The sequence below is a fragment of the Hipposideros armiger genome, unplaced genomic scaffold, assembly GCF_001890085.2.
Source record: "Hipposideros armiger isolate ML-2016 unplaced genomic scaffold, ASM189008v1 scaffold_35, whole genome shotgun sequence".
NCBI classification, from domain to species: Eukaryota; Metazoa; Chordata; class Mammalia; order Chiroptera; family Hipposideridae; genus Hipposideros; species Hipposideros armiger.
Genome location: NW_017731385.1, coordinates 5,707,226 through 5,727,731, shown reverse-complemented (window position 1 = coordinate 5,727,731; position 20,506 = coordinate 5,707,226). Strand labels below are relative to the sequence as shown.

The 20,506-nt window shown below is 49.4% G+C and overlaps 1 protein-coding gene across 1 annotated transcript in view; it reads left to right on the top strand.

Annotated features, from left to right (window-relative positions):
- The window catches only part of LOC109380381 (proprotein convertase subtilisin/kexin type 6), a 138,989-nt gene that overhangs the window by 71,869 nt on the left and 46,614 nt on the right, over window positions 1-20,506 (top strand). Inside the window, exons 7-9 of the mRNA XM_019637863.1 lie at window positions 6,888-7,060; window positions 11,444-11,656; window positions 15,190-15,290. Coding sequence (XP_019493408.1) covers window positions 6,888-7,060; window positions 11,444-11,656; window positions 15,190-15,290 — 487 coding nt within the window. The remainder of the gene's footprint in view (window positions 1-6,887; window positions 7,061-11,443; window positions 11,657-15,189; window positions 15,291-20,506) is intronic.

Sequence of the window (20,506 nt, the reverse complement as noted above, 5' to 3'; positions counted from 1 at the left end):
AGATTCCAAGGCTGCTAGGAACAGGCCGCAGGGGAGCGGTCAGCTGGAGGCTGCCAGGACCCCCTCTCTGTGCCTGGCAGACGCTTTGAAACCGAAAAGTTCCCCTGCTCAGGCCTCATGAAATCCGTGCATCTTTTCAGCCCGTGTGTAGTCTGTTTCTGGGAAGGAAAGTGGGACAGTGACAGCCAGGATCCTGTGTGTGTTTTTGTTCCATATTTTGATTGGGGAACTGGATCATGTTTCTCTCATAAACATGAAAATGTTAAGTACATAACAGCGAAATTAATCCACGCCCATCAATCTGCCCATTACGTTAGTTCACAGTCATAGAATTTGGTCTCATTAGTGATTTCATTAAGCAGTCTGGGCTTGTGGGCATTTTCAGAGGACAGTTGAAGCGACACATTAATCTTCAAAGGCTCCAAATGATTTGCAAGTGCAGTGGGATTTTAAATGCATTGTGGGGTTAGGGAGGATTGAGTGAAAGAGAGCAGCTACTAGACTAGGGAGGAGCAGGCACTGGGGGTCCCCAGCCCTCACCCCCTAACTCTCATCAAAGGCCCCTGCCCGCTGGGTCTGAGCGTCCCCAACTAAGCAGCAGCCATGGGAAGGATGAGATAGACAAAGATAAGCCGTAGGTCCTTCTCCCCCAGGGGGACAGATGACTCTGGCTCACAGTCGGGGTTCCTGAGCTTGTCCTCAGAAGCACTGAGTGAGGAGTGGCTTTGCTCTTGGGCGTACGTGAGAAAGGCAGACAGACAAGGAAAGAGTACACCCAGGTCTAAGAGACATGCTTCCGGGTGGCTTTTGTTCGTGGCAGTGTCTTATTTTCATGGTGGTGTGATTGTCTTATTTTTACCATCTTATTGTCTCCCTGGGAGGCCAGTTCAGGCAAGTGCTGGCTTACTGTGTCACAAGCACACGTCCTCTCAGGGTCCCTTGCTGTCCCCCTGTACAGGGTGGCTATTTGGCTGCCCCACCTACTCAGAAGATGCTGCCCTGTCTGGTGTCCCACACTGCTGATTTGCCTGGAATGGCTGTGTGAGCCTGGGCAATGCACTGTTGTTCTCTGGCCCCTGCCATGGAAGTCTGTCTAGGTTTCAAATCTCTAGATCGTTGCTGAGGTTCTGCCAGTTTTGACCATTCTTTGAAAAATCAGTAGATCCTGCTTAGGAAAGAGTGACCGGTTTTAAAATACCATTTTTGTTATTATTTAGGGATGGCAAGGCCAACAGATCAGGAGACAATGATCATGAACACGGTTTGTTACACACAGTCCCCAAGAAAAGGGGACACGCCACGCCATGAGGGGGCCACATGGGGAAGCACCAGGGTTGGTCAGGAGACGGAGCTGACGCCATATTGTGGTTTCTGCAGGAAGGAACGGGCAGGCAGGTTAAGCAGCTTTGCGACTGGCCAGTTTGAATAATTCCAGGGCTCTGGGTGTAGGGGCTGTCCCTGGTTGTCTGGTGCCTGGCTCTGGGCAGGAGGTCCCCAAGTGTAAGGGCTCCATGAAGGAGGTGTTTGGGGACGTGGGCTCTGGATGGGTTGGGTTGCATGTGAAAGGAGCGCTCACAGAGGAGTCGTTTGCTCTCTCTAGGAATTGGCCAACTCTGGGGTATGGGGGTGCCTGTCCCTCCAGGGTCAGCAAGGCCCCAAGATGTCAAAGCATCAGAACACAGAAAATAAAAGACACGGTTAATGCAAGGCCCTACCTAAGACAGGCTTCATCCCGTTGATGCGGGGCTCCGCGGAGGACACGCCCACTTCCGCTCTGGAAGGAGATGGAACGGCCCCAGCAGGAGGCCCGGGGAGACTGGCTCGCTTTTCCACGCTGGTCTCCAGGCACTTCGTGTGACAGGGTGACTGTGTGCCTTGACGTCTTGGCAGGCCAAAGCTGTCCAGGGTTCGCAGAACGAGGTGGCCGTGGGGGCAACACGGAGAGATTTCACAGCCCCGTACTGTCCTAGGCGGTAATGAGAGGTGACAGAGACCTCTCAGGTTTGAAACTTTTCTAAACAACTGTTGAAACTTCCCTTGGCCCAGAATGGCTGCTGGTGGAACAAAATGTACCATAGTTTCAGTGGGAAACAAACGATTCTCTGTGGATTGACCACAGTAAACTCAGGATTAATGAGCAAATTCATTGGGGAGTCCTATTTGTTGCACTGAGGAAGCTGCAATCTAATTGTCCTCTCCACTGCCCATTGCTCTTACATTGCTATCCGTTTGCTGAAGGCGAAATACGTTCGTTACTTCTCGATGAACAGAAGTGGGCCAGCGTGTCCTGCTCCTCTGCCCTCCTCCTGATAGCTGCAGCCCAGCTGATCACTGACTTCTTGTATTGGGGTGTGTGTGTGTGTGTGTGTGTGTGTGTGTGTGTACATGAGTGTGGTGTGTGTACATGAGTGTGGTGTGTGTACATGCGTGTGGGGGGGTGCATGTGTGTGTGTACATGAGTATGGTGTGTATACATGCGTGTGGGGGGGTGCATGTGTGTGTGTACATGAGTATGGTGTGTATACATGCATGTGTGTGTGTGGGTGCATGTGTGTCTGTGTATGTATTCTTTCCATTGCATTTTTTTTTTTAACCCAATAGAAATTTATTTTCTCTCGGGTCTGGAGGCTAGAAGTCCAAGATCAAGTATTGGCAGGGTTGGTTTCTCCCGAGATCTCTGTCCTTGGTGTGCACACGGCTGCCTCTCTCTATGTCCTCACGTGGTCATCCCTCGGTCTGCGCATTGTTTGTGTCTGAATTTCCGCTTCTTATGGGACACCAGTCATATGGCATTGGGGCCCATCCATGTGGCCTCATTTTAGCTTCATCGCCTCTTTAAAGACCGTATCTCCAAATACGCATACAGATCACGCCCTGATCTCCCTGTTGCCTTTTAACATGGAGCTTCCTAACTTGGAAGTGCTGTGTCTCGTGCTGCTTTCCAGGGCTGGCTGCACGTCGGGTAGGGCTGCCCTGCCTCATGCAAGCCTGTCACTTGGAAAGCTGCATGATAAATTAGAAGCAGGGGGAGGGGAGGAAGGATGGCTCACTCTGAAGAAAGTGCTGTTGGTTTTTGAAGCTTTACCTAGAGACTTGTGAAATCATTCATTCCAGCAAGTTCTCCTGGGGCATTTAAAACATTATTGGGTTCAGGCAGTTTTATTGGAAAGCATGTACTGCTTAATGCGGGGAAAGCCTGCGTGATTGCTTCTTGCATGCAGCTCCTGTGGGGACCAGCGCTGTCTGTTGGGGGACTGAGCCCTGTTAGCACTCTCTGGGTTATCCACCCAAATACAGACCTGTCAGATCCTACAAATCACCACCCTCTTTCTGAAGCCCCTTCCACCTTCTGCCCACAGATGGGTCCCCAAGGGGACTACTGCTCAGGCGTGTGTCTCCTGCCGCCGTGAGCTCTGACCCCAGCTCACGGCAACCATTGTGAGCACGCAAACAACAGGGAGTTAATTTGCCACCCAAGCGGTCTGTCCAAATTATCTTTTGTCCCTGACAATTTATGCTAAACGGGCCTTTCGTTTTTCATTAGAGAAGTGATTACTGTTGTTCTTCAATTTGGCATTTCCTGGGAGATGCGTGCATTTAAAGCTAATATTGGAACAGCAGGTTTCGACTGAAAACATTTACCTTTTCTTTGTAGGCAACCTGTCAGTGTTGGGGGAAATAGATGCTTCATTAGAATCTAAATACATCGTGCTTTCGTTCCCATGCATCAGTCACTCCTCTTCCGAGATGAAAGCACTGGGAGAGGTGTCAGGAAACCATTCTGCTCGTATATTTATTTCTACTTACTTTTTGATGTCTCCTGGCATCTCTTTCTTGTCTCAAAATAGGCATTCTAACACCTATAACTTGCATGGAGAAGTCCTAGAATCGTGGTTTAGATTTCCCCACTAGACCATCAGGGCTGATTTGGGCTGCCTGTGTCGCTGGCAGCATCTCTTGGCCTAGAGAGCCCACTGCTGAAAGTGAGGGCGTAAAAAACGCAGCTGCCATTTCTCACACAGTGCCGGGGTCAGGGCCCCAACATATATCTAATCCTCTCAACTACCCCACCCGGGAAATACTGTGGAAAACCAGGGCTCCTAGAGTCCGAGACCCTGGCCCAAGGCCACGCAGAGCCAAGCCTGTACCCCGGATTCTGTCCCCTGTCCTCTTCCCCCCACTCTGAGCTGCTCTTTATCTTGCCAGGGGCCACCCCACACCACTAACGTCCCATACTGGCTAGGACCCCTCTCGTGGCTGAGAGGGCACCTGGGCCCAGTGTCCCTGACACAGCCCGGGAACAGAAGACATGGGCACCCAGACCAGTGACTGGGGAAACAGCAGTCAGGCCCCCTGGACTTCTCTCGTCCACCGAGAAATCAGAAAGAAGGAACTACATGAGCTGATGGAACAGAGGTGGCTCTGCCTCCCCATAAAAGGAAGAAAGGAACCCCACAATAGATGCCAATAAGCCAGAAAAGATTTGGCTCTCACTGTAACTCCCTGATCTTCAGAGGAAAATTGGTTCTTACGCTACTGAAATTAAGAAACTCTGTTTATCCAAAAACTCTGTAAACAATGTCAGAAGACGGACAGCACGTCAAGTGGGAGAAGATACTTATAAATGTGTAACCAACAAAGCATTAATTCCCAGTACAGGCATTAATTCCCAGTACAGTACATTAATTCCCAGTGCATACAATTGCACTAAAATGCCAGTTTTTAAAGGCAATAGAGAGGTCAATCCAAAATTCTGAGCAGTTTCCTCTGTGACGGGGCAGGGGTGGGTAGTGGCCCCAGCGTGTCACGCTTGTGTTTGCACTGGGTAGAGGGTTCATGGACACCCATTGCATGTTAAAGGCTCTCTAACATGCATGTGACGTACCATCCTTCATGCATATCAAATAGTGTGTGAAAAAAAAAAAGTAAACATTATCGGTTATGCGCAACCCCTAGAAGTAGGTGCCATCACTCCAATTTTTATAGATGGGGAGACAGGATCTGTGGGATCAGGCTAGCTGCTAACACACACACACTGAGAGCTTATTGAGTGCCATGCACGTCACACAAATCACCTTTTTAGTTTAGAAGGTAGCTGTCTGTGAGCCATGAAACAGGCCCTCACGGGGGAACCTAATGGGCTGGCACCTTGATCTTGGACTTCCAGCCTTGAGGACTGTGAGAAGTAAATAGTCTGTTGTTTAAGCTCCTGGCCTGTGGCATTTTGCTACGACAGCCCGAGCTGACTACGACAGGACCTCACCTGCCTGGTTGCAGGATGGCCAGGGAAGTGACCATTGTTCAGACACCGACATGGTGCCACATGGCAAGGGGATGTGGACGCCTCGTCACCTGCCCCCACTGAGAGGTCCATGGAGCAGAGCTGTCACTCAGTGTCCCTTGGAGCCAGCAGGAGGGAGATGGGACATGACAGCAGAGCAGCCCCACTACTAGAGTTTTAAATAGATGGGATGGGAGGATTTAATTTACATAAAACGGTGGTCCCTGAGTGTCTGGGAAGATGTCGCCCCACAGAATCTTTGTGTGGTTATTCCTGGTTGGCCCAGACCATCTCTTTGAACCTCGGTGAAAAGTAACCATTTTGTGTTTTTAAATCAGTTATATCCAGAGTTTCTGTTTTTTGAGTACCCACTATATGCCAATGTAGATTCTGGGTTATACAATGAATAGATCCAGTCCAGTCAAGAGGAGGTGGGAGGCCCTCTGCTTGGTGAGGTGAACCCCAGAAAGAGTGCTGCCTGGGCTGGGGGTGAACTCCAGAAAGAATGCTTCATGTCTTTGAAGAGCCTTTAGTGGCTCAGGGGACTTAGAGAGAAATTATATGCTGTGGGCAAAGAAAAATACTAGAAAAAAGTAACCCAGATATTATCACTAGTTATTTCTCTGTTTCCCAAACTTTCTGCAAAGAGCATATATTAGTCTTATAATCAGAAAAAGTCCCATTTTCTGTTATGTCTTAAATAGCTTTAAGATTTAAAATTCGTTTTAATGAAAGGCATGGCCACCACACTCACAAGACTGGGGCCTGATCTAAGAGGGGCCTCTGACTGGGGTAGCTGTGGGTGCTGAGCAACCACCTCGAGTGCTGCTCCAGGGTGGGCAGGCAGACGTCCTCTGAGCCTCAGAGAAGTCCAACTGTACATATCTACTAGTGTCCAAGTCGGACGTGCGGTGGCTGTCATGGCCCAGTCATGTGCCAACATCGCTGAGCCCCCCGCTCCGGGTGAGGCCAGGCGGTTGGGGGACCACATTTGCTGGATGCAAAATGCAATTGGTGATGGAGATTGGCGCTGGGCACGGGGCCAAGGATGAGAGACCCCTGGCCAGGGAGGCAGGCGCTGGGAGAGGCCTGTGGGAGCCCATTCACCCCCTCTCCTTTTGGGGTGGTCCTGGGAAGCTGTACTCCCCACCTCCTCAAGACCCCTCCCGCACAGCATGGGACTTAAACACATGGTATGACAGCCCCTCCTCAACAGGCTGGGGTGGCCTTCTGTCTCCTAATTATAAATCAGGTGGGGTCATTTATTTTTAAAGAGAAATAAATATAAACTATTAACAGCCAGGCAAGTTGAAAACAACTCCAAGTTCTATCATAGAAATGACCATTTTAAAATACAGCGTGACGTTGTGGTACTGAGGGGACTGTACCTTTGTTTCTTTGTTGCCGTCTTGCCTTGGGGACACAACCATGTGGCCGAGGGTGTCATTTTAATTTTTTCCCACTGACCAGCACAGAATGGGAAGAAAGGTTTCCAAAGTGATGGACAGACTCCCAAGCTGTTTGGGGCTCTCTGGCCTGTCCCTGTGCCTGGGGTGACAGTCCCTGAGGACAAGTGCACACTTGGAGCCTCCTCCTGTCCTTTCAGGCATCCGTATGCTGGATGGCGACGTGACTGACGTGGTGGAGGCCAAGTCACTGGGCATCAGACCCAACTACATCGACATCTACAGCGCGAGCTGGGGGCCGGACGACGACGGGAAGACGGTGGACGGGCCCGGCAGACTGGCCAAGCAGGCCTTCGAGTATGGCATTAAAAAGGTGGCGTGACCCAGGGCTGCGGTGGAGCTCATGGGGCGGAAAGGGGGGGAGGGGGAACAGTAGAAAAAGATTAACAATTAAAAATCAGAGTGACAAAGGCCAGAGCCCCGAAATGGGACCAGGAAGGTCTTGCTGTGCCAGGCCATAGTGAGGGAGAAGCCATTTGGGGGCTCAGGGGAGTGACCGGTTCAGAGCGGAAGTATTTCACCTCCTTACGGAGTAGCTGGTGCAGCGAGCGCTAGCTGGTCATCTGCCAGGCCCGGACCTCCGCGCCTTGGAGCCTGACTGCCCCCTGCTAACGGGTGGGTGCAGGTGGGTAGCATGGGTCTCAGTCCGACCACCTGGCCTGGTATTTGGACCGTGCAGTGGAAGAGGTGTCCTGCCCTCTGGCCAGCTGCCTGCGGAAGAACTCAGCCCCGGAACTTCCTGCGCCCCCCGGAGCAGGAAGCCTCAGTCCTGTTGATCTCCCTGCCTGCATGCAGCCCAAAGCATTTAGAATTTGTTGGGTGGAGCCACACCTGGGACTAAACATCCCAGGGCTGCTTCTCCCCGACTGGCTGAGGGGACACAGAGGAGGCTGGCCGACTCCTCCCCGGAGGCCCGTCCCCAGTCACTCTGCGATCATGCGTTCTGGGTCCTTATGAATCAGAAAGGCTAGGGGCGGGGCAGAGGGAACTGGAGATGACCCAGCTATAACAAGCAGGGTGGCAAAGCGGATTTCTGGGCGAGGACAGATTCTTGGAGCCGACAGCTCTGGTCAGTGTCCAGGTGACCCTGAGTGACCCAAAAGCCCCAGGCCAGAGCATAAGGTGTGGCCCTGTGATGCTGGCAGGGTTGAGCAGGAAACCCAGGCACCCCTGGGGAGCATTTATACTCCATGACAGACAGGACAGTGGGGCCAGGGGTGGGGGGTGGGGGGAGCCCACTTTATTATTTATATACTGTAAAACTTCTCTTAGCAGTTCTTGTTGTAACCCATGCACCCTGATTAAGATGTAGTTGATAAATAGTTAGTGAATGAATCAAATAGTACAGGAGGGTTAGGGAGGGTTAGATTGAAAGCAGCCTTTCTTTATCCCCCGCTCTCCACTGCTCATCCCCCAGTCCTGCCCCACAGACAAGCAATTTTTTTTTAACCCGGTTAGTGGTTTTATTTTTTCTAAACAATATGATTTGATTGCTTTTCTGGGTGTATTGACTTTGGTTATTTTCTATTAATTTCCTTTGATGGGGGTTGAGTATCTCTTAGAATGCCCCCGCCCTGGCCACCCCCCATACACACACACTATGGAATGCCTGTGTGTGTCCCCATGTCCTCACATTTCCCGCACCCCCGTTATGGATGTGCTGTTGCTCCCCAGGTATGAGGCGGAGGCCTCCCCCTATACTGCCTCTCTCCCCAACTGCTCGGTGCTTGAATGTCTGAGAAGCTAGTGACACACAGACACATAGCCCTTCCATAGCACTCGGCCTCACACTCATGCTGGGGGCGCCGGACCGCTCCCTTTGTGCCCACAACTCCAAGGAAATGCAAAGCCTGATTCAGGCAGGTTGCTGAACACCTGAGCCATGCCAGGTGCTGGCCCGGGCATCCTGGAAGGTTCAGGCATGACCAAGTCAGCCACTGCCCACAGGGGCTGCTGAATTAAAAACACCTCATCTTCCCCGTCCTCAGCTCGCACCATCAACTATATCACTTGGATGTCAGTCTGGATGACTAGTGAAACCTCCTAAAAGTTAAGTGTAATTGGAGCTGTAAGTTAGAGATTGCATCTTCTGCATAGAAGATACTGCTTTGGGTGGTGTAAACCTGAGCGTCTTGTCATTTCTGTGAGATGATGTCTAAAGATTTGAGATCTCAGGATGGGGCCCCCTATTTCCGGGAGACGTAATGATTCTTTCAAAGGATTGTTGGTGTTCTCAGCTTCGCTTAGGTTTGGACAGACGCAGCCCAGGCAGGGCTTTGGAAAGTCTGGGGCTCAGAAAGGGGCTCTTGGCACCCGGAAATCTGGGCAGCATTGGCTTCTTCAAGCTGTCAGAGGGGTGGGCACGTTGCAGAGGGGCCCATGTGGTTCCATGTCATTGTTGTCACCATTTTTTGAATTACTGATGTCATTTCATTTCTTACTTTCTTTTTTTTCCCCCCTAAAGTAAATTATGTCATTTAAGGAGCCTTAAATTGCAGTTGTCTGAAGATGTCACGGAAAATCCTCCTGGAAATTTGATGGTCTCAAACCGAACCACCTCCCCCATCTGTTTTTCCACCTCGATGCCCCCTTTGTCACCTGTAATCTTTCTTTGTTAAGATCGGACTTCATCTTAGGTAGATGATGTGGGTTGGTGGTGGGAGAGACTTCAGAAGCCATAAGTTAGCAGAAAGATCTGTTTAATGTTGGTCCTTATGAAACCTCACTCTTCAGGTATCGTCCGGAAGGGGAGAGTAGCGTCGCTGTGGCTGAAAACGCTGCCTTGTGCAGAGACTGGGCGTTTGCTAAGCCTCAGCATCAGGGCCTCTGAGTTCAGGGGTGAACTCGCCGCTTCCCAGGCAAGACACTGAAATGTGTTCTGATCTGGTTGAGGTTGTGGCTTTCCTAAACAGAAATGCAAGTGCACGGCTAGGGTTGAAATGTCCCCTAGAGTGTCCATCCTGTGGCTTCCTATGACCTTCAGATGCGATTGTCAAAGGCAGCAGAAATATCTCGTTACACCTCAGATCTGGGTGTTCCCTCTTCCTGATCCCCAGGTTCTCCTGGCAGGAAACTATTTTCAGAGCAAAGAGGCTTTTGCTGCCTTGACACCTGTGAGGATGGATTGGTCCAGTAGTGAGGTGGAAAGATGCATTGTAGCCCCTTGATATTCAAAGTGGGTGCAGAGGCACCAGCCCTGGCATCACCCAGGAGCTGGTTAGAAATGTAGAACCTCTTCCCACCTAGACCTGCTGAGGTTGTCTCCAGTGTAACAGCACCCCCAGTGGTCTGTGTGTACGCTCAAAAAAGAGGGGTGCTGTTCGAGGCCTTCTCTGTGCTGCTGGGGCCACCAGGTTGCAAGTACCACTTTGCAAAATGACAACCTTTTACAAATAATTTAGAGTGGGGTGAGGAGTTAGGGGGTGACCGTGCCTTAGAGATGGTTGTCGCAGAATCAAGATAGACTCTGATGGGTTAAATGCCTTCTCATTTGGATTTTAGTTGCCATGTACGAGCATCTGATAAATGTTCTCCAATGGGGAATTATATGCCCAGACACACTCATTTCCATAGAGCTTTGTGCCTTCCTTCCAGAAGGCTGATTTTTTTTGCTACATGGGAGCAACCTTTCTGTCATTCTCTTGGCCATTTGGACAGGCCCACCTTGGAGATACGGAAAGCAGGCTGAGTGAGGCAGCTTTTAGCAGCGGGGCTGTGTGAGGCTCCGTTGAGAGCCTCAGGTTGGAACTGGAGCAAATGTCAGATTGTGACAAGTAGGCACAAAGGACGGGGAGCTGTGGTCACTTAGCCTACAAAATGGAGTGGCCTGGGGCTTCCACAGCAGGCAGGTCCATTCTGTTCTGAGTGCACTTGAACTCTAAGGCTGAGTGCGACGTGTCCTGTCAGCAGTAGGGCTTCAGTTTGACACGAAGGGGATTGCAGAATTTGGTTGAAAGTTTTCTTTAAATTGGCCACTTTGGGGCATAAGTGTCAATTTCCTCCTGCATGTTTGGAAAGCAGGGTCCTTGGCAAGGATGTGAAGTTACCAGCCCCGTGGGTCCCGTTTCCTGTGGAGACGCGTGTTGGCAGCGCTCTCTGGGGCTGGCCGAGCACCACCGACAGGTCCGGCCACCTGACCGACCGGAATGGGCCAGTCCCTTCTGGGGTGAGCTGATCTGTGCTGGTGCTTGTGGCCGGGATGAGCCCTTGATTTGGTCAGAAATATTGATCCTGTGGGTGTGGGATAGAAGAGAGCTGCAGGAAGTTGCCTGGACCCGCTGCTCTTTCAAAGGCTTGCTTTCATTGATATGTTCTTGAAAATGAAACTACACACAAATACAGCCACTGACCTCGGCTGGCATTGACGACCTGACCACCTCAATGCTTCCTCACGGTGGGGACAGCAGCCGCGCTCAGAGGACAGCACGAGCAGCCATGGGCATTCCATCACCATTTTTACCCATTTGGTCTCACCCCAAGTTCATGGTCTCATTCCACAGTCAGAAGCGCTCTATGACAATCAAAACAGAGCCCACAAAGCCATGTCTGTAGTGGCATCCCATAGGTCTGAACACACCTGTCTTAGCCCCTTGGAAGGGATGTCAGAAGGAGGGGTTCCAGGCCGCGCGTGAGAACCCCCCCCACTACGAGGCTCTGGCTGCCAGGCTGACTCCCTGTCCCCGTCCTTCTCCTCCAGGGTCGGCAGGGCCTGGGCTCTATTTTCGTCTGGGCATCTGGGAATGGCGGGAGAGAGGGGGACCACTGCTCGTGTGATGGCTACACCAACAGCATCTACACCATCTCCGTCAGCAGCACCACCGAGAACGGCTACAAGCCATGGTACCTGGAGGAATGCGCGTCCACCCTGGCCACCACCTACAGCAGCGGGGCATTCTACGAGCGGAAAATCGTGAGTGGCCGGCCAGGTGGACAGCCTGGGATGCACACCTTCTACCCTTTGGGGATAACTTCCTTTTTCCTTGAACAAAAAGATAAGCCAGTTTGTCCCAAGTCCCAGGGCACCACCCTCACACCCATCAGCGAACGAGTTGTGCCTTGGGGTACAACCCAGTCCCTTGGCAGCCTTCCTCAGACCCTGCCTTTCTAATTTTTGCACAAAATGCCAATTAAAACCCTCTCTGGGCTTTGGAGATCTAAAAATACCCTTTAAGAATGGGGTGCATTGTCAGCACGCCGTCTCCTTTTAGCTCTCTCAAATTCTGTGGTCACATCTCTTGGGATCTAACTGACCCGTTCAGTTTCAACGTGCAATATCGAGTGAGAGAAAGTCTTGGTTTTATACTGAAAGATTTCAGAAACCCAAGTGCTCTTCTGGGCGTTCCCTTCCTAACAGAAGGACTTTTCCTGGATACTCTGCACTGAGCAGCGGTTTCTATCTGTTACACTCCTTTCAGCGAACATAAGTGAGATCTGTCTCCGATAAAGCAACTGTTTGAGTTTAGTATATGGGTGGAGTTTGTGCTTCCTCCTTCCCTCCATGCTTTCTTACTTTAAAACTAAGTTTAATTTGTGAAGTTGAAATTAATCGCAGAGTTCAAATGCACAGTCATTCATCTGGGGTTTGGACATTTTGAAAATGAGACCGTGGAGCTGGCCCGACATGGCTTACTTTTCAAGCTCACTAGCATCTTTTCATTTCCCCTGCCGCTTGTCCACCTCTTTAGAAATTATTTGCAGATTTATTTTTACATGTTTCCTTGGGAGCATACAGGCTTCCTGTTCTCCCCGTTCTCTGCACCGGCTGAAAGGTCAGCCACGATCCTTCCACCGCCAGCCTGGCAGCGGCCTGGCCGGTTCGCGAAGGTATTCATTTAAGTTGTTATTTTTCTTTCCCACTGGAGTACGCGCCCCTGGGACGGGCAGCCGAGGCTCTGAATGGCGTCCTGTTCGAGCGCACTTGAACACAGATTGGCTGGAGTCTTGTGAAACAGATGCCTATGCCGAATCCTGACGGAGGCCTGCTGGAGGCAGGGGTGCGAGGCAGAGACCGTGTCATCTGACACTTTGTCCCAGGGGCTTCGTGCTGGGAGGACAGTGTTTCCCACCCCTGGGAGCAGGGCTTGCAGCTTTATCTGCTCAGTCAGACTGTGTGCGTGCGTGCGTGTGTGTGTGTGTGTGTGTGTGTGTGTGTGTGTGTGCGCGTGGACACGCCTTAGCTACATAATGCCTTCATTCCTCTTCCTTTTTTTAAAAAAAATCTCTTCTCTGAGCACTAATGTGTGAGTAAGGTGTGGGGGGAGAAGGCTAGAAGAGCAAACCTACTCTCTTCAACTTGCTATTCCGGAATTCTTCTCTGACAGGTGTGGATGGCACTTTTTTTAAAATTTTATTTTAGGTCAACTAGGGCCAAGTTTTTGCTCTGAGTCCCCGTAGAGATCCTGCCAGGGGATAAGTGACTGCTCTGGACGGCTGGCAGCGTTCAGGCAGGTGTCTGATGGAAGTCGGGGCTCTGTCCCCTCCATTCTGTCCGTTCTACTCTGTCTGTCTGACAAGTGTCCAGCAGCTTCGCCTGGACTGAGGCACGGTCCCTGCTGGGACGTGAGTCCTGATAAAAGGATTGACACCTAAAACGAGCATCTCTCACTCGTTCACTCCTGGGCTCGTCCGCTTATTCACTGAACACAAGCTGTGTTCCGTGCGTGACATTCAGCCTCAGGGGAGGGGCTGCCCATCTTGGCTCAGCCATCCTGCCTGCGGGGAGGCCCCTCTGTTCATGTCCCAGTAACCCTTTCTCTGCAGCTGGAGAGCCAGCCATGGGCCTCACCTGCCTTGGGGAGCTTGGCCTCCTCCCCAAACACCCTCAGTTTCCCTCACTGGCCACCAATTACTGAGTGCAAGTATGTGCCAGGTGCCAGCTGTGACCTTCACGGAAGCTTTGGAAAGGACATGTCCTTATGCCCACTTGCCGATGAAGATCACGGGGTCAGAGAGGTTGCATTCTCGTCCCTGCTGCATTGCTCTCAGCCGCCCTCCCCAACATCAAAGTAACTCAGTCTTGCTGATCAGGAGGGAGAAAAGCTGGTCCCTGTCAGCGTTCCTGTCGGGTCCCCCTGTGTGTGTGATCGTCCAATCAGGTGAAGGAGGATGGGTGTCTGGAAGGGGACCTGCAGTGTTCCCACTGGGGAAATTCATTCTCGGCTCTGCAGATGGGCTACTGGAGCCGTGCACCTGGCGGGTGTATTAGTTTCCCGTTACTCTCATGACACGTTATCCCAAACAAAGCAGCTTAAAGAACACAGATGTACTCTCACAGTTCTGTAGGTCAGAAGTGCAGCGGCCCCGGCTGGGTCTGTATTCCGAGCCCCTGGAGGCCGAAACTCAGGTGTCGGCGGCTGCGTTCCTTCCCAGGGGCCCCGGGAGGAACTGTTTCTTGCTCATTCCAGGCGTTGGCATGACTGCGTTCCTTGTGGTCATAGGACTGAGCTCCTGTTTCCTCGTGGGTGTCTGCCACGGCCGTTCTCAGCTGCTGTGGGCTGCCCACGTTCCTTGGCTTGTGTTCCCCAGCTCCCTCTTCAAAGCCAGCAGCGATAGGTCCAGTCCCTCTTCTGCTTTATGTCTAAACAGGCTTTCTGTCCCTTTCCACCGGATAATCCAGGGTGCTCTCCCTGATTTCAGGCTGGTTAGCAACCTTAATTCCACCTGCAAAATGCATGGGGGAAACACTAGGTAGCAAAACCCCGTCTTGCACGGCAGGTATCGTGCAACTGAGCCCACACCTACTGTCCAGATAGCGGCTGCTTCTCCATCTAGGTCAAAGGAAGGTATCCCTCAGGCCGTGTGATGGTGAGGTGCACTGTCAGCACCCCCCAGCCTGGCATTGGCCCCTCAGCTGGCAGAGCCAGCCTCACCTTCCCAGGGAGCATGGCTGGCTTCCTGGCGACACACAGTGGGCCCTGCAAGGTCGCAATTGCTGGAGGATGCACTGGGTACTCTGAGACACTGTCACCTATCTGAGGAGGCTGTCCTGGTACAGAATGGCCCATGACCTTCTGACGATAGGTAGACATGCTCGCTGGGCCACCTGGGTACCTCCACGTGTTTCCAGTAGCTCTGAAGTCAGGCGGGGACTCAGGGTCGTCACTATGGGCCCTGACAGGTGGGCTTGCCTGGGGACTCTGCCAGGGAGGCCCCTCCATTTCACTTTGTCTTACCTTCGAGTCTCAACACACGCATCGCCTGCCCTCTGCCTTGTCTCCCTGTCCTTGTCCTGTGATTAGCTCATCCCTGCAGTGGGTCCATTACATGTAAGAGCAGAGCAGCTTAGCAGGAGTACCGGACACGGCGGAAAACTTGGTGCCAAGATGTGTCCGCCTAGCGCCCTCTCCGTCCCTGGGACCCAGGGCCACACCTGCCCAGGAACAGCATTCTTAGCCTCTGACTTCTCCTGAGGGCTGACATCACTTCTTGCCACCCTGTCTCCAGGTCACCACGGATCTGCGTCAGCGCTGCACCGATGGCCACACGGGGACCTCGGTTTCTGCCCCCATGGTGGCAGGCATCATCGCGCTGGCTTTAGAAGCAAAGTAAGTTCCCAGCACTTTCCCTTCTTTTCCTTTTTTTAAGTTTTTATTGTATAATGGTAAAATATGCATAACGTAAAATTTACCACGTTAGCCATTTTTAAGGGTACAGTTCACTAAATACACCCACACTGTTGGTAGCCATCACCGCCATCCATCTCCAGAACTTTTCCATCATCTCAGACTGAAACCCTGTCCCCGTGAAACAAAGTACCCCTGACTGGGGGGCTTAAGCAACTGACATTGATTTCTCACAGTTCTGGAGGCCCAAAGTTTAAGATCAAGGTGTTGACAGGGATGGTCTCTCCTGAGGCCTCGCTCCTTGGGTTATAAATGGCTGCCTTCTCCCTGTGTCCTCACCTGGTCTTCCCTCTGTGTGTGTTTCTAGATCCTCGTGTAAGGACACCAGTCACATTGGATTAGGGCTCACTTGGATGACTGCACTTAATTACTTGTTCAAAGAGCCTGTCTTCAACTACAGTCACATTCTGAGGTCCTGGGGGGAATGGAAGGGGGGTAGGACTTTAACATATGAATTGGATGGGGGCAAAATGTAGCCCATAACATTCCCCTTCCCCCCGCTTTCCTCCTACCTGCCAGCCCCTGACTACCACCATTCTATCTTCTGTCTCTATCACTTTGATGACTTTAGGTACCTCACAGAGATGGACTCACACACTCTTTGTTCTTCTGTGACTGGCTTCTTTCACGTAGCGTAATGTCCTCAAAGTTCCTCCGTGGCGTAGCGGGCGTCAGGATTTTGTTCCTTTTTTAAGGCCCTCGTTAATGGGCATGGAGTAGTTCCTACCCTTATCTTCCTTTTTAAAGCTCGCAGTCTCCTGCATTTTATAGGACCACAAGGAAGTCGGTGGGCTGAACCCCAGGCCAACCTCCCGTTCTGTGTCACACAGCGAAATCACACTTTGGGCCACTGCAGCTGCTCTTTATAAACTTTAGTTCATTACTTGGCAATATGGCAGTGATGTTTTATCTGTCTTGAGCCAAATAAAAGCTCTAGAGTTATCAGTATGTAGATGGGTCAGAAAGAAACAAGAGTTTACCACCAATGCAGTCATGCTATCCAAAAGCAAATGTTATTTGAGACATGAAAACTGGCTTGGTACAACCCAGACGTTTGAAGCAGCTATTTATGTAGTGAGATTTTAAATGACTCAAAAACCATGATTGAGTTGCTCAAATCCTTGTAATTATGTCTATTTGCATGTTGATTTGCACAAGACAAAAAGAACATAAAACTCAAATGCTATCAATTTAACAAAGGAACAGCTAAATATTTTCAATTTTGTTAGCTCCTGTGTCCTGGGGCTCTTTTATAAAACTCTAAATAATTAATTACTGGAAAGTTGCGTTCACATACTTAGCAATTCATTGTTTTATATTTTCTTCCATTTCTTATTGGAAACATGTGAGGAATTTTGCTAGTCGAAACTAACTAGCAAACAAACCTTGTTTTGTGCCATTAAACATGGCTGTGGACACGTGAAAACTCCAGTAGCCAGCTTTTCGTCGTTTGAGCTCATCCTGAGAAGTTTGACAGTGACAAATCAAAAGAACTTCCTGGAAAACAATGCCAGGTTAGAGCATTTAAACATACAGGACTGGATAAGGGAGAAGCCACAGGCCTAAGATTTGGGGACTGGGTAACTCTGCCTCGTGGCTCTGTTATTCCCGGTGGGAAGGGTCTTGGGGACAGAGGCAGGGCCTACACACAGCATGTGACAAGTGTGAGAACAGACCCTTCCATGTAGGAATTGTCCAAAGGTCATCCCACGGCTTGAGGCAATCTTGGGACTTCCTACCAATTCCTTCTTCATCGAAAAACATTTTTAACACCATTTCCTTGACGTGTTTTCCATACAAACTGTATTAGTGATTTGATTACCAGAGTCAAAAGTAAAATTAATTTCCTCATCATAAGATCGTTTTTCACATTGTGCCTTCCTGGACCCATCCTGTCATAAACTCTGAAACTCTAAAATTCCTGACGCCTCATGCTGAACTTCCAGGAGGGCGGGCTCCTGCTCGGTCACACAAGTGACAAGGGACACAGCCACATGTGCTCTGTCTGAACCCCAAAGCCTGTGCCTACTCCACCAGAGTGCAGGGTCTTGGGCCACTTGGGACCTCAGAATCTTCCTGTAACAAGGACGTTGGCTGTGGGCCCCCTGGAGGAGCAGTGATAAGGGGAGGAAAGCAGGTCAGCCTGTGCCTAGCAAAATGGACTAATGGACATGGTTGGGGCAAGGCAGCCAGGAGCCAGTAAGTGGCCAACAGCACAGTGACAAGAGCATGTTGGAGAAACCAGGGAAGCCCAGGGCTAGAGCCTGGAGTGTGTACCCCAAGACTCAAGCCACAGGGAAGCTCCTAGAAGGAAGATAGGCAAAGAGGGGATGATTGGTGGGGGTGTCAGATGGTGCAGCTGCTGTGAAAACTTGAGGCAGTTCCTCAAAAAATTAAACAGAATTGTCACATGCTCTAACAGTTATACACCCCAAAGATTTGAAAGCAGAGACTTGAAGAGATATTTGTACACCCATGTTCACAGCAGCATTATTCACAACAGCCAGAAGGTGGATGCACCCCAAGTGGCCATGAACCGATGATGAGCAAACGAAATGTGCTCCAGCCATACAATGGAATAGTCTTCAGCCTTCAAGAGTTAGGGAAGTCTGGACTTCCAGTAAGATGACAGAATAGACAGATGCTGTGCCAACTGCCTCCCAGGATCACACCAAAATTACAAATAATTTATACAATGTTCAACCTCGGAAGTCCCCTGAACACTCGATGAACAGAACCTCTAAATGAAGGACTTAAAGAGGAGGCCACATTGAATCTGGTAGGAGGGGCAGAGACGAGACAGGGCGAACCCCGTGAGGGACACCTCAGCGGTGGGGAGGCTTCTCCGGTTTGGGGAGAGACCCTCCAGACCCACACTGAGCTCACCAGCCCAGAGTTACTTTGCTGGGAAGAGGAGTTCTACGATAGCTGGAAGAAATTGGTGAGGACTCTCTTTGCTCAACGTGGTAAGGCTGAGGGCAGCTGGAGAACAGACTCACACAGACTCGCTCACTGGTGATATATCTAATACATCGAAGCAATCACAGAGCAACAGCCAGAATAAAGAAACAAAGAAACATGTCCCAAGTAAAAGATCAGAAGAAAACCTCTTTGAAATGGAACTAAATGAAACAGAGGTATTCAACCTTTCAGAGAGAGAGTTTAGAACACTGATAATAAGAATGTTTAAGGAACTTAGTCAGGACATAAAGAAGGCTAGAGAAATCATAAAAAACAACCAGTTAGAACTAAAGAATACAATAACTGAAATGAAGAACACACTCAAAGGAATCACCAGTAGATTAGATGAAGCAGAGGATCGGATCAGCGATTTAGAAGACAAAATAGCAGAAATCACCCAGTTGGAACAACAAAAAGAAAAAAGAATAAGAAACAATGAAAATACTTTAAGAGACCTGTGGGACAACATCAAACGCAACAACATTCGCATCATAAGAATACCAGAAGGAGAAGAGAAGAAGCAAGGGATCGAGAATGAAATAATGACTGAAAACTTCCCTACCCTGGTGCAGGAAATTGACATACAAGCCCAGGAAGTGCAGAGAGTTCCAAACAAGCTGAACCCAAACAGGTCCACACCAAGACACAGCATAGTTAAAATGGCAAAGGTAAAAGACAAACACAATCCTAAAACTAGCACAAGAAAGACAGCAGGTTACATACAAAGGAACTCCTATAAGACTAACAGCTGACTTTTCTACAGAAACTCCGCAGGCCAGAAGGGAGTGGCAGGAAATATTCAAAGTGATGCAAAATAAAGGCCTACAACGAAGATTGCTCTACCCAGCACGGCTATCACTTAAAATTGAAGGAAAGATAAAGAGCTTCTCAGAAAAGAATAAGCTTAAGGAATTCATTACCACCAAGCCAGCATTGCAGGAAATGTTAAAAGGGCTTTTGTAAACAGAAGAAAGGGGAAGACAAGCTAACCCAGGAAGACCAGAAATACAAATAACAAAAGGCAATACATACACACCTATCAATAATCACTTTAAATGTGAATGGATTAAATGTTCCAATCAAAAGACATAGAGTGGCTGAGTGGATAACAAAACAGGACCCATGCATATGCTGTTTACAAGAGACTCATTTCAGATCAAAAGACATACACAGACTGAAAGTAAAGGGATGGAATAAGATATTTCACGCAAATAGAAATAAGAAAAAATCTGGAGTAGCAATACTTATTTCAGACAAAATAGACTTTAAAATGAAGACTACAATAAAAGACAAAGAAGGACACTACATAATAATAAAGGGATCCATTCAACAAGAGGACATAACCCTAGTAAACATCTATGCACCCAACATAGGAGCCCCTAAATATATAAAACAGATTTTGACAGACATAAAGACAGAGATCAACAGTAACACTATCATAGTGGGGGACTTCAACACCCCGTTGTCACCAATGGACAGATCCTCCAGACAGAAAATCAACACAGAAACAGTGGCCTTAAATGATACTTCAGACCAGTTGGATTTAATCGATATTTTTAGAGCATTTCACCCCAAAGCAACAGAATATACATTCTTCTCAAGTGCACATGGAACATTTTCCAAGATAGGCCACATGTTAGGCCACAAAACAAGTCTCAATAAATTTAAGAAGATTGAAATCATATCAAGCATCTTCTCTGACCACAATGCTATGAAATTAGAAATCAATTACAAGAAGAAATCCAAAAAGCACACAAATACATGGAGGCTGAATAACATGCTACTAAACAGCGAGTGGGTCAAAGCTGAGATCAAGGAAGAAATCAAAAGCTATCTCAAGACAAACGACAATGAAAACACAACAACTCAAAATCCAATGGATGCAGCGAAAGCAGTCCTAAGAGGAAAATTCATAGCAATGCAGGCCTATCTAAAGAAATAAGAACAATCTCAAATCAACAGACTATCTTTACACCTAAGGGAACTGGAAAAAGAACAGCAAAACAAGCCTAAAGGGAGTACGAGAACGGAAATAATAATGACCAGAGCAGAAATAAATGAAATAGGGACCAAAAAAAAAATACAAAAGATAAATGAAACCAAGAGCTGGTTTTTTCAAAAGATAAACAAAACTGACAAACCCTTAGCCAGACTCACCAAGAAAAAGAGAGAGAGGA